Raw genomic sequence first — 13,960 nt, forward strand, 5'->3', positions numbered from 1 at the left:
TGTTTTTAAAAATGAAATAACTCTCTCTTAATTCTGAAATGACTTTTCTTTTCCATTGATGTCCCTTAGGTACCGCAGGCAGTTGGATAATGTTAACCAATATCCAAATATCTATGTAGGCATTGCTTTAGGAAACTCATATTGAGTGCTGCAGGATGGCATATCTTTTTAGGCCAACCTGGAAATTAGCATCACCCTGATTCCCTTGACAAAAAGACGATAGGATTTTTCCATTGGCTTTTTTGGATTATTGCAGAAAATAAGCTTGGTGACCAACAAAATTTTATAATTTGACATGTGTTGTTCATCAAGATAATTTTCACAAATGAACACTACTTTTATTAATTTTGAAGTCTAAAATATTCATCAGAAGTAATAAGCTAAAGCTAGGCTATGAACAAACTACACCACAATCACATGACTTCAGCGTCATTACCAATCTTTATTTCAAATCTACAAGTTTGAATTAGATTAGTTTGCAAGAGTGCAGGTATAAACACAACAAGGCTGTATAAGGGAACTAAATGGGATTTCCTGTTTGGCGTGATGATGTTTAATGTTCCCAAATGTCCCATTTTGCCACTCATTAGCAACCACATTTTCAGTACAAGTAAAAGCTTAAAAAAAATCACCAAAAAGCACCAGTGTCTTTTATGTTGTAGAATAAAACGTGAAAATTTTTTAGCTTGTGTTAACCACAGACCTTATTTCAGGCATTTAACCAAAAACCCATGCAAAAAATTCATTGACTTCAGGACGATGGAACCGAAAGTGCAAACAGAAGTGTGATAGATAAAATCAGGTCTTGACACCAAATCATTTTCTCAAAGAAAAAAAAAGGAGGAGGAAAAAAAAATCGCATTATGGAAGTAAAACAGCATTTCACATTGGCTTAAATCATACCTCACAATTTTTTAACCAACTGAATTATCTCAATGCCACTTATGTTGTTCGACTGTGTTGTTTCTTATAGAGTGTGGTGAATGTTATCATCTTAAGTCTTCTCGAATTACAGTCGACATGCGACATGTTTGTCATGCTCACATTATATTGTTTATTGTTTTACATTATTGCAGACATGCCTTAGATTCAAGTTAAACTGTTGGTGTGCAAACAATTTTATCTACTGTATAAACAATGTTTCTCATAGTAAAACTACTACGATTTGAAAAAAATTATGGCATACCAGTATTTTTAGGCTTGGATACTATGACACTACTGTGGCTCCAGGATGCTGTGCAACACTAACACATCAGCCCACAATCCTGAAACCACAACCTCCATCTCTCATATTACTGAAGTCAAAGATTCCACTTCGCTTTTAATGTGGTTATTACGCTGAAGATGACAGGAGGCTTCGCTTCTTAGCGGTCAGAGTTGATGCTTTTTTTTAAAACCATTAATTAATACTGGGTATCATTTCTGCGTGCTTCAAATGGAGCGTAAAGCACACAGAGTGGTTTAAAGAGAGCCCTCCATGTGCGTGTGTCGGTTCATAACTGCTCTCAGTGAGGCTGACGGCAAAAAAAACACACGCCAGAGATGTTTAGAGAAGAACCCTTGGAGGGCAGCACTCAGTTGTGAAAGAAAGAAAACATGCCGTTGCCATTTGCGGACTGAGTGTTTCCATGAGCTGAAGATATGGTTCACCATGCCAATGTTTTACTGGGAAGTCAGTCAGCGTTCTCCCCTCTGTGTAAGCACAGGGAAATATGCTGATCAACAGACAGGAATCTGGAACGGTTATCCTGAGGACCACTGCGAGGGTTCAGAGCTCCGGTCAGAGTGCAGTGTTAAATGAAAATGTTGAATAATGCAAGTGCAATTATGGGGTGGTCAGCCTCTTCCAGCTCTTGCTTAAGATAGAGAGCGCATCTAAATCAGAGTTGACTGGATATACTAGTACTAGCAGACATGTTTACTGCAAAGTCAACAGAGCTGTTGCAGACGGAAAGTGCCATGTTTATTCATGAGCGTTTCAGGGTTCTTGGTGGTTTAGGGGCGGAAATGTAGAGGGTATTAGAGTGACACGGGTGGCTTTGCATGGTGGTCCATCCTGCAGGCTCTGATGAGAGCCAGTCGCTGTTTCTCTGGTCCATATAATTACATCTGGCTTCTTAAATTGCCATATTGGTTTGTGATTTTCTGAAATGATGATGGGCATGTTTTTGAGCCTGTTGTTGTTAATTGGGTTGTATTGGAGTAAAAACCTCAAATGAGGATTATTTTCTGTTCACTGAAATGAAATGTATAACTGGGTCAGGGATGTGCTAAACTACATTTTCAGAATAAAGTCTGTGGGTTGACTGAATGAATATGTGTTCATAAAAAAGAACTGTATAGTCTTATTTAGTCTTTTATGCTCACCAAAGGCATTAATTTGATAAAAAAACACCGTAAAACAGTAATATTGTGAAATATTATTGTAAATACAATGTAAATTTCTATTTTAACAACTTAACTTTGTATTTTAATATATTTTTAAAATGGTAATTTATTCCTGTGTTGCAAAGCTGATTTTTCAGCATCATTACTCCTGACTTCAGTGTCACATGATCCTTCAGAAATCATTCTAATATGCTGATTTGCTGCTCAAGAAACATTTCTTATCATTATCAATGTTGAAAACAGTTGTGCTGCTTAATATTTTTGTGGATTATTTGATGAATAGAAAGTGCAAAAGAAAAAATAGCACTTATTTGAAATAGAAATCTTTTGTGACATTATAAATGTCTTGACTGTCACTTTTGATTAATCAATTTAAATAAATAAATAAAAAAATAAAAAAATCTCCAAACTTTTAACCTGTAGTGTGTTCAATAACATCTTTTATTGTGTGTGTAGGTGATGTCTTCGTTTGAGAAGTTGAGCAGCAGTAACAAACAGCTGGAGGAGGAGATGAGAGAACTGGCTGATAAGAAAGAAAGTGTGGCTCACTGGGAAGCTCAGATCACAGAAATCATTCAATGGTGAGAAACACACACACAAACTTTCGCCTTGCTGTCTAATCGCATGTTTTAATCTGGAATCAGTGCTCTTAAGCCGCATTTCCACCGAAACTACCCAGAACAATTTGTCTTGGGAACTTTTTTCCCTCAGACCTGATGCTGTCTGCGTTTCCATCATGGTCTAAAGTACCGTGAAGATTAGGCAAATTAGTCCAGTGATGTAGGAGTGCATGCGACTTTCCGTGTCCCGCTGGATTTCGTCCTCCGCATATAAGCTTAATAAAGCCTGAACCTCGTCGTCGGTCCATCGGCTGTATTTTTTAAACTTGATGAAAATTGTTCATTCGAATAGCAAACAACTCTTAAGCCGCTTATCACCGCAGGAACTTTCCTCAGGAACTAGGGACTTGCTTTCACCTTGCTGTCTTTTAAAAATGGTGGTTAAAATAAAATGCTGCATGAACTCAACCAATCAGCATGTTCAGCGCACAAGTCTCACCCCCGAAAGTTTCTGAACTTTGAAAGAGTACTACCTCGTGAGCAGGAACTTTCTGAGGGTAAATTTTTTGCCCGGAACTTCATTTAGACCCTTGTCCCTGCGGTCGAAACTCAGAGTACCACCCCAAAGTCCCTAGTTCCTGGGGAAAGTTCCTGCAGTGGAGCAAAAGTGCAGGAGTGTAGGAATGATCTGAAAAGAGTGGAGTAGGGACATAGCAGCTTGATTAATGAGTATTAATTATGCAACATAACATTTGCCCATTAGTCCTAGCTGAAAGGCAGATTAGTAGGAACTATCCATAAAATATCACCACTTTCTTGTTTGTTCGTTCGTTCGTTCGTTCCATTGCTTAAAGCAACTGACCAGCAATAGCTTCTGCTTGGTTTTAAAATCACAGCTGCAGTTTTTTCAGTGCACAGAGGCTGAAAATTCTAAAATAAACTAAAATAATGGTTATTATGCTTGCTGCTTCTCTGCATAATTGTAATTCAGTTTTTGTTTCACTTCTGTTTCTTTGGCACCAAACCCTTGGTTTTTGTATGGCCGTGAGGCCATCTTGTGGTCATGTTTGGAAGTGCAGTTCTGAACATCTGTTTTTCTCTCTCAGGGTCAGTGATGAGAAAGATGCTCGAGGATATTTGCAGGCTTTGGCTACTAAGATGACAGAAGAACTGGAAGGCCTGAAGAACACCAGTCTGGGTGCACGTGCTACTGTGAGAGTCCTTTTACAACTAAACTTTGATCTTGACTGTTAACTTAGTGCTTAGTTTTTGGAATGCATTGTAGCATGAGTTAATAATGAAGTTTATTATAAACATTGACCTTTTCAAACTTTAAAAGACGTTAATGGCAATGGCAAAAGTAGATGTTTAATTTTCTTTTCTTCTGGTTTTCCAGGACATGCCATGGAAGATGAGACGTTTGGCTAAGCTGGACATGTCTGCCCGTCTGGAGCTGCAGTCTGCACTGGATGCCGAGATTAGAGCCAAACAAACCATCCAGGATGAGCTCAACAAAGTCAAGGCGTCCCATATGGACACTGAGTGGTAAAACACACATCTCTCCTTTAAAGCTTGCAGAAGAACGTACCTTTCGGTAGATCAGGAAATGAGTTGATCGGTATTATCAAAGACTTTAGATATATAAAGACGGTGCACTTATATTATTAGGAATGGGAGAAAGTGCAACACACAAAATAGCAGAACAAGTCCTGTCTTCTAAGTAAAAAGCCAGTTGGTAAAGTCATTGCATCACTGCAGCTGCTGTTAAAAGCTCCGGTTGTTATAGAAACAGTCAGTGCTTAGTGCATTGGCTGGTCCAGCCTGACCTCCTTCTTTTTTTCTTTTTTTTTTTTGTCATGATTTAAGCATTTAGACAATTTATGAGACAGTTGTTGTCAGATTTCATTGGTGATTTTTAAAAAAAAATTACTCGTAATCAAATTAAATTTAATCGTAAGCTTGGTGAACAGCTTTGGAGAATTTGATGTTTCCTCATACAAAGAGATAGGAGCTGCATTTGCATGACTGAAATAGCTCTCCGAGAGGCGTTTCAAAGATGGCCGCCGAGTGGAATGACATGTCTAAAAGGGACTTTGGTATTATCCAGTTGACATTCTAGTGAATAGCTGGTAAGAATGGTCAATGGATATGGGTTTGACCAATGTCCAAGTCCCAGTTTTATTCAGAAAATATAATTTGATGATTGAGTTGTATACACAATAGCTAGAAATTATACATATATTTTATATTATTTAATTTAAAAGCATGTGAGAAAATAAAAACGTGAAGTTGTTCATGTTAGATCTTCAAAGTCAGCATGAATAAAAATTCAGCTGTTTTTGAGTTCACATCTCAATATCAAATCAACAAAACTGATGGATAGAACCACTTTCCCCAACTCCCAAACAAGACAAAATCTGTCGATTCTTCCATTTCATTGTGACTTTAATAATTCAGTAAAATGTTAATTGACCATTGGCCAACATTGATAATCTAAAAATGGCCATATATTATCATATTAATCAGGTTATGGTCATTACATTTTGTCTGATTTTGTTCTGCACAGCAAGCTGGAGGAGTTGGAAAAGACGAACCAGGACCTGCAGGCAGAGATCCAGAGGCTGAAACAGGAAACTGAGAATTTGCGATTGTCTAAAGGTAAAAGCCTGAACATTTGAATTGAGTCGGGCAAAATTTTTGATATTTGTTTTGTTGGTGTTTATGTTTGTATATGACATTTAAGTCATGTTATGTGTTCCAGGGGTCAAGCACCAAGACTCCCAGAATTCCTTCCTGGCTTTCCTCAATGCTCCGACCTCCGCCCTGGATCAGTTTGATGTAGGTATTTTAAAACAGTGGCATGTGGCTTCATTTTAAAATGAAATTACAGCAAAAGTTACTATATAACATTAATTCTGTCTGCTTTTTCATTTGTTATTCACACAATATTGATTTTATTGAGATTTATGTTTCCTCTTGTATTCTCTTTACATGGTTTAGTGTGGATTAAATAACGTTCTCGATTATTACTTCTGGGCTTTTGAGACCGTAATTTTAAAAGCGAGTAAGCGTGCAAATCCTTTTCTCTGTGTTCATATATTGTTTGCTCTCTTTTTATTTATTTCTCTCCTTCTATCTGTCTATTTTGTCTGTGATGAAGCGCTCCACTGCCTGTGGGCCAGCCGCCAAAGGCAGACGTGTAAGCTCCTTTTGTTGTGTTCGGTGCAGAGGTTTATCTCTACATTGGTTTGATTGTGTGAATTTGATGCATGTCTGTGGTCTGTTATTGCATGGCATAAGCGGCATATCCACACTTCCCAGAGGGTTTCTCAAGTGCACATGCTTATTTGTCACATTCAGGGTCAATTTAACCTCAGTTCTTCTTCATCATGAGCATTTGAACTACAAACTGACACTTTCTGTAGCTAATACATATGCAACATTTTGTTCCATTCATCTTGCATTACCAATGGAGGTTTGGATGACAACTTCTAACTCAGTTTTGCATATAATTGCTGTTTCTAATCTATTGTGAAGCTTTTTGTGAAACAGACATGTGGCGTTTGTGTTCAGCAGTGTTTCAGATTTCTCTAAATTCTTGGTTCTTTTTCCTGTCAGGCGTCATTGATGTGTTATTTGGGTCTTGGAAATGTTTTTTAAACCTCTGTCCTGTCAAAATGCTGCTAATGTGCATGATGTCTTTGCAAACAGTCCTGTTGTGTTACGTTTAGCAGGCATGTCTTGAGTCTAAATGCTGCCATTTTATGTTTTCCATCTGCTGCTCATGATACAGCTGGTTCTCTAAATGTTTCCTATCTCTAACCCTCTCAATAGATTGATTCTATTGATAACTTCAGCCTGTCCAACACACCATCCCGGGAGGAAGATGGAAGATCCCAGGTCACGTCACACTCTCGCTCACCTTCAACTACCAGCGATACAGAGTCTCACGAGGTGACTTCTCAATGTCTGACCCCTTTAGCAACGCTGAAACTTAGAAACATAGTACACTGCACTGACATTTTGAATGATACTTAACACTGAGCTTGTCACAGTGCATTCTGGGATTGCCTTGTCCAATACACATGGGATGCCACCTTAGAATATGGCCAAAAGCATACCTATGAGGCTTAGAGGTCTGTCTAGGTAGGGAGCTCAGCAGGTTTTGGAACAAAGCTTTACTCATTCAGAAAAAGAGATGGTGCAGATGATGCTATAATGTTTCTAATAGGATGTTAGCATGTTGTGACTAATAGTCATGACTATGTTTCCAGCAGGTAGATCAGCCACAAAGAGGTGCACAAACTCCCATTCGATCAGGATACAGTAGCTCTGGTCACAGCACACCTAAAGTAATTCATTCATTAATTTTCCTCATATTCTAGCTACTTTCCTATCAGCCAGTCAAACATATTTTATATTCTGTAATATGTTGTAATTTATAGTTTTCTAAATTGCTCTTTTTAGCCAAAGGCCCATCAATTTGTGGTGAAGACCTTCAATACACCCACTAAGTGTAACCAGTGTACGTCTTTAATGGTGGGAATAATTCGACAGGGCTGTACGTGTGAAGGTAAGGGGTCACTATGGCCACAGCTGAGGTTGTCATGGAAATAATAATTGACATTAAGATTGGCATTCACCTTGTTCTCCTCCTTCTGCAGTCTGTAATTTCTCCTGTCATGTGACGTGTGCGGACAAAGCTCCTGCTGTATGCCCGATCCCACCGGATCAAACCAAAGGACCGCTGGGTATCGACCCCCAGAAAGGCATCGGCACAGCTTATGAGGGCCACGTCAAGGTTAGAAGCTTTAGTGTAAATCCCCTTGAAAGTTTTGTGATCAAAACTATTACTGTTACTATTACTATTAGCAGATAAACAGTTCGTTTATTTTATCTTCCTGGAAAATGGAGCAGGATTAAATGGTTAGTTCACCCAAAAATTAAATTCCTGTCATTAATTACTCACCCTCATGTCATTCCAAACCTGCAAGACCTTCGTTCATCTTTGGATCACAAATTAAGATATTTTTGATGAAATCCGAGAGGTTTTTTATCTCCCATAGAAAGCAACGAAATTACCACATTCAAGGTCCAAGAAGTAGTAACGACAGTCTTTACTGTCAGTCTCCTCTTGATGCAGTTGATGCAGTGAACAATGTCTTTAGTACTTCTCTGGACCTTGAATATGGTAATTTCGTTGCTTTGGAATGGAGTAGGTTTGGAATGACATGAGGGTGAGTACTTAAAGGGATAGTTCACCCAAAAATGTTTTCTACTGAAGAAACAAAGTCACCTACATCTTGGATGCCCTGGGGGTAAGCAGATAAACATCAAATTTTCATTTTTGGGTGAACACTCCCTTTAATGACAGAAATTTCATTTTTGGGTGAACTTACCCTTTAAGTTATAATTTCAGCATATAATATTTTAGATTTAAAAATAGTCTGTCACCAAAGGTAATATTGCTATATTGGATAATATAATATAATATAATATAATACTGTATAACATAAGTTGAAAATTTTTGTTTTCAGTAAGTTGAAAACTAACTCTGAGATCTTTTCTTTTAGGTGCCTAAACCGTTGGGAGTGAAGAAGGGGTGGCAGAGGGCCATTGCTGTGATCTGTGACTTCAAACTCTTCTTATATGATCTCCCAGAGGGCAAAGCTGCTCAGCCTGGTGTCACGGTGAACCAGGTTATTGACATGAGGTCAGAGAGGACTTCAAAACAAACATCTGAGCCTGTGTTTGATTCTAATGACTGCGTTTGAATGACATCTAAATCATTCTCTTTTGTTTGCAGGGACGAGGAATTTTCAGTTAACCAAGTTTTGGCATCAGATGTCATTCATGCGAACAGGAAGGACATTCCCTGTATCTTCAGGGTGAGTTGAACATGATTGTACAATACTTTATTGACATAAGTTCATATTGGTAACATTAGTTTTGTAATGTAATTTAAGAAAATTATTTTGTGCCTGTGTTCAGTGATAAACTTAGAAGTTGTTGTCCTCTTCCTCTCCTGCAGGTGACAGCATCACAGCTCTCCTCATCCAGCAATAAAAAATGCTCCATCTTGATCCTGGCTGACAGCGATCAGGAAAAAACCAAGTGGGTTGGCCTGCTGAGCGAGTTGCACCGCCTCTTGAAGAAGAGCAAACTTAAAGAGCGCTTTGTTTACGTCCCTAAAGAGGCGTATGACAGCACACTGCCTCTCATCAAAACCACACAGTCTGCTGCTATTATAGGTACAATCCATCATATCCCAATAATCTTGGGATTATAATGTTAATGTCAAGGTGTTTTATTACATAAAAATCATTAAGACATACATATTTATATAATCTCTGAAACGACTGGCCAACCTCTTCGCATGTGAAAATGAGTAAATGTGGGTGATCATATTATGTTAATGAGCTTGTTGGTATGTCCGTATCATGTTTTTTGTAGCATAGTTTCTGTGAGTGGTATGAGTAGACTATGTCTATGTCTAATATTTATTAATTCTTTGAGTTCTTGTACTTCAAAAGTGCAAGAAAAATCCTCTTTAATAAAACAACAATTTAAGAACTGGTCTGCACAGGTCCAACTCAATCCAGCGTAGCTTTATCAAACTCTGCTTTCTGTTTATTTTAACTACACTTCTATTTATTCTCAGATCATGAGAGGATAGCCCTGGGCAATGAGGAAGGGCTGTTCGTTATTCACGTTACCAAAGATGGTAAGTGTAATTAAAAGCTTTATCTGTGTTTACTATACTTATCTGTTGCGTTTATACTGTATTTTTAGGCATCTTAGTGCCTCTTTGATGTTAATACAAAGCCTCTTATTGTTTATATATTCCTATTCACAGAGATTATCAAGGTAGGAGATAAGAAGGTCCATCAGATTGAGCTGATCCCATCAGAACAGTTGATTGCCTTGATTTCGGGTCGAAATGGCCACGTGCGACTCTACCCAATGACGGCCCTGGATGACCGCGATGGCGAATTCTACAAGATAGCGGAGACCAAAGGCTGCCAAACTCTGGTTTCAGGCACTATCAGATCTCTCACATGCCTTTTTGTTGCCATGAAAAAATCTGACAAGGTGATCATATACGAGCTTAATAAGAGCAAAACACGCCATCGGAAGCTGCGGGATATCATCGTCCCAGCATCCGTGCAGTGGATGGGTCTTCAGGGTGACAAGCTTTGCGTGGGCTTCCAGTCCGGGTTCCTGCGCTACAGTCTTCAGGGGGATGGAGCTATCAATAGCCTACTTCACTCTGACGATCACACCCTGGCCTTCATCGACCAGCTGAGCCTGGATGCTCTCTGTCTCGTAGAGATCTCCAGTAAAGAGCTGCTCTTGTGCTTTAGCAGTATTGGTGTGTATGTGGACTGCCAGGGCAGACGTTCACGACAACAGGAACTGATGTGGCCGGCGAAACCCACCACATGCCGTGAGTGACGATTATTCTTTCTGTACTGATTATTATGGCTTGTTTACTTGTTTATAGTATGAAAGTACCAATCAATAAAATTTTGAATGAAATTATTGCACTTAAAATATATAACAGTATATTGGATCTGTGTATTTGCTCTTAAAGTGACAGCAGCCTAATAAACCTGCTGCTTTCTGTCATTAATGTTAATCAAACAACAAAAGAGTGAAAATCTCTCACTGCTCTTGACTGAATGACTTTTGTAACTTTAATAAGAATGATTGTATATTTAATTTACACAGTGAAGACTATGCAGTGTTTTTTTATATATTTGATTACCATTTATGTAGTCTAGTATTTCTTAATTCTAATGCTTTAAGTTTTTCAGGTAGGTCTATTTCATTTGTGTCTGTTCTGTTGTAGTTTGTTTTCTTATATGCTTGTAATTAGTTTATTTATTCTTATTTTATCACTGTTTACTTGTCTTCAGTAAGCTTGTTTTTTTTTACTTAGGATAGCATTAGTTTTTTTGTGATGTTGAAAATGGTGACAAGAATTCTGAAATTTCAATGGTATCATAAATGTTGATATTATTTAAAGCAAAAATAACTATATCATGATGTATTATCTTTATTCTGAAATAAAATTAATCATATTGTGATATAAGATTTTGGTAATATTGCCCATTATATTTAAAATATAATATAGATATATATTTATATAATATATTATTTTATGTAAATAATATTGCCTTATTTTTACACTAGATATTTTGTGTACTCAAGTTGAGAGTGTGCATTGTTGTAATTACGTGCTCATCAATTATAATAGTCACCAACCATTTAGTTGTGAATGTTGTGCCCATAATTTGCACAAAATGTCCTGGAACGGAGGAGTGCTGAGGATAACTTGCTTGCTTAATAGTTTAGAGGTTTAGTGCTAAGATTACTATTTCTCACACTTTTTCTGTGACTTTTGTCTTGCAGGTTATAATGCACCTTATCTGTCAGTGTATAGCGAGAATGCAGTGGATGTATTTGACGTCAACACTATGGAGTGGATTCAAACGATGCCTTTGAAAAATGTACACTTTTCATTATATCTTCAATACCACATCATAAGAAAAGCTTCTCATCTCTTTATAGAAAAAAATATAGTAGAAGCAGGTGGTAAATTAAAGTGCAGTGTGTTAATGAGCGGTGTGTCTCCTGCATTGCAGGTTCATCCTCTAAACGCAGACGGCTCCCTAAACCTGCTGGGGCTGGAGACCGTACGGCTCATCTACTTTAAAAACAAGACAGCAGGTGAAATTCTCCCTCTTGCTGCTGCTCCAGAATTCCTGCCCCATGTATTCATGCATATTCAGCAGGAAATAAAAGATAAGAAAATGAAAAGTTGTTTCAGTGGCAGAGAAAGCTAATGTATTTTCACACAAACATTGTTTTCTTAATAATTTGCACTGATAAATCTTTCACATGGGTTTAGGGACTTTTTTTTTTTTTTTTTTTTAAAGAGAATGGGGTCCATTTTTATATCTTGTGAATAGGAAGCATCAACTCATGCATATGTGATATAACAGAGTTGTACATCCTAATAGACATTTGTTGTTCTATCGTTTCATACAGTTTAATGTGTAGTGTAATGTGTTTAATGCTTTGTGTACTGTGTAATGATGTGCAGAGGGAGATGAGCTGGTGGTGCCAGAGACATCTGATAACAGCCGTAAACAGATGGTGCGCAGTGTGACGAGCAAACGCCGCTTTTCTTTCCGCGTGCCGGAGGAGGAGAGGGTTCTGCAGAGGAGGTGATGTTCAAGCCTAGCAACCATCTTGACTTCTAAAGGAAACTCTTACGAGCTTTTCACACTTGAAATTTTCTACTTTCTAAACCCTAAGAAGTTTTATGTTTTAACTCTGTTCATAATTAATTTATCCCTGGTCTTACATTCTTATTTATATATTTATGTGGTCAGTAACAACTCTATTAGAGATGCACTGATGTATTTTTCAGCCCTGATCATCAGCTGTTTTTAAACAATTGGCCAGTGGTTGGTAGTGAAAATAATTGTTTTTATCGGCTGATACCGACTATTGGCAGATAAAAGCAATTATTTTCGCTATCGGCCACTGGCCAATTGTTTAAAAATAGCCAATGATCATGGACGATTATATCCTGTCAAAAGGGGGTGGAAAAACATGTCAGACTGCAACTCATACTGAGTGTGAAGAAAATGTTTCTTGTATTTAATTTAGGGCTGTCAAAGATAACGCTACAATAACACGTTAACAGTTGGAAAAAATAGCAATGTTAAAGCAGGCTCTATTTGACCCTGTGAATCACCTGTAGTTCAAGCCAGGGTTGCCAGTTCCCTACACCAAACTATATTTGTAGCATGCCTTCCATCCAATAATCACAAAGAGATTTGTGCCTTGTTACTTCTGATTAGAAGCAAAGTTACAGCTTTCAAATTCTTTCAATTTTATCATGAAATTTAAACAATAAATGGCATTTTGACACTCTTAAATGTGAAGTGAGTCAAGTGACAGATCGCTGTAGTGGTTCAATTCAAGCGGCAGCATGAAGCGAGAGTCATCTCTTCCTCTTTTTAGCATGAAAAAACATGAATGAACATCAAAAGGTATGTTTAAAGATACAGTACAACTTACTGAAATGTATCAGTGTAATCAGTGTTTCAACCGTGGAAAGATGTCAATAAAAAAAGCTTAAATTTGCATTTACCTCAGGAAAGTTATCCAATGTTCACAGTTCGTAAAAAAAACGCTAGAGAGGAGCTTATTTACGGTTATATATATATATAAATTTGACATGAAGACAAGTGTGTTTTGAAAACTACCTGAGTTGTATACAAACGTTTTAGTTTTTATTTGAGTGTAATTATTATATCTGAAAAGTAATAGCAGTTGAATATAATAGTTTGGGCTCTGTTGTTAATTTTAAGCTCTAATGTTATAGTAATGTACCAAAAGAGAGGGTTTCCTATATAGTTTACAGCATTAGTTGGGAGAGATTTTTTTTTTCCTTAAGAAAAAGCAGATGTTATTCTGAATAATTGGCTAAATCTAGTATTGGTGCATCTCTAAAGAATTTTTTTTAATTGATTACAGTTTCAGCATTGTAATTCTTTGCAAATAAATAGCATGTGAAAGTTTCTGTAAAAACAAAAAAATCATGAATTTCTTGAGAAGCATGAGGAAAGACAGTGTGGAAAGTCCTTAATTGTAATCCAATTTTCATGTTTGCAATTTGTTTTTGAATTATTCTAGTCTTGAGAAGGTATTCATGTGCTCTAGGTCTCACTGCGTTGTTTGTGCTCTTCAGGGAGATGCTGAGAGACCCAGAAATGAGGAATAAGTTAATTTCAAACCCAACAAACTTCAACCATGTTGTTCATATGGGCCCGGGAGATGGGATCCAAATCCTGAAAGATCTGCCAATGGTAGGAGCAGCTAACAGCAGGGAGAACGTCACCTCTTAGATTCTTCTCCTGCTTCTCTACGCCTCCATCCATCTGTTTCTAAGAGCTGTTTTAATGAGCACAAGCTGTTAATTATTTCCACTGTTA

The 13,960-nt window shown here is 37.5% G+C and overlaps 1 protein-coding gene across 20 annotated transcripts in view; it reads left to right on the forward strand.

The window, feature by feature from the left end:
- Positions 1–13,960, forward strand: part of cdc42bpaa (CDC42 binding protein kinase alpha (DMPK-like) a) — a 70,987-nt gene that overhangs the window by 47,101 nt on the left and 9,926 nt on the right. For 15 of the 20 annotated variants that reach the window (XM_051868787.1, XM_051868798.1, XM_051868801.1 and 12 more), the window contains 19 exons: positions 2,845–2,969; positions 4,055–4,160; positions 4,345–4,493; positions 5,515–5,606; positions 5,710–5,786; positions 6,109–6,147; positions 6,783–6,902; positions 7,223–7,300; positions 7,416–7,521; positions 7,613–7,749; positions 8,522–8,661; positions 8,755–8,836; positions 8,980–9,199; positions 9,610–9,672; positions 9,805–10,395; positions 11,364–11,461; positions 11,597–11,681; positions 12,058–12,181; positions 13,717–13,834. In XM_051868787.1, coding sequence (XP_051724747.1) covers positions 2,845–2,969; positions 4,055–4,160; positions 4,345–4,493; positions 5,515–5,606; positions 5,710–5,786; positions 6,109–6,147; positions 6,783–6,902; positions 7,223–7,300; positions 7,416–7,521; positions 7,613–7,749; positions 8,522–8,661; positions 8,755–8,836; positions 8,980–9,199; positions 9,610–9,672; positions 9,805–10,395; positions 11,364–11,461; positions 11,597–11,681; positions 12,058–12,181; positions 13,717–13,834 — 2,550 coding nt within the window. The remainder of the gene's footprint in view (positions 1–2,844; positions 2,970–4,054; positions 4,161–4,344; positions 4,494–5,514; positions 5,607–5,709; positions 5,787–6,108; positions 6,148–6,782; positions 6,903–7,222; positions 7,301–7,415; positions 7,522–7,612; positions 7,750–8,521; positions 8,662–8,754; positions 8,837–8,979; positions 9,200–9,609; positions 9,673–9,804; positions 10,396–11,363; positions 11,462–11,596; positions 11,682–12,057; positions 12,182–13,716; positions 13,835–13,960) is intronic. The other 5 variants (XM_051868790.1, XM_051868799.1, XM_051868792.1 and 2 more) reach the window with 5 other exon arrangements.

This window comes from Ctenopharyngodon idella, chromosome 17, assembly GCF_019924925.1.
Source record: "Ctenopharyngodon idella isolate HZGC_01 chromosome 17, HZGC01, whole genome shotgun sequence".
NCBI classification, from domain to species: domain Eukaryota; kingdom Metazoa; phylum Chordata; class Actinopteri; order Cypriniformes; family Xenocyprididae; genus Ctenopharyngodon; species Ctenopharyngodon idella.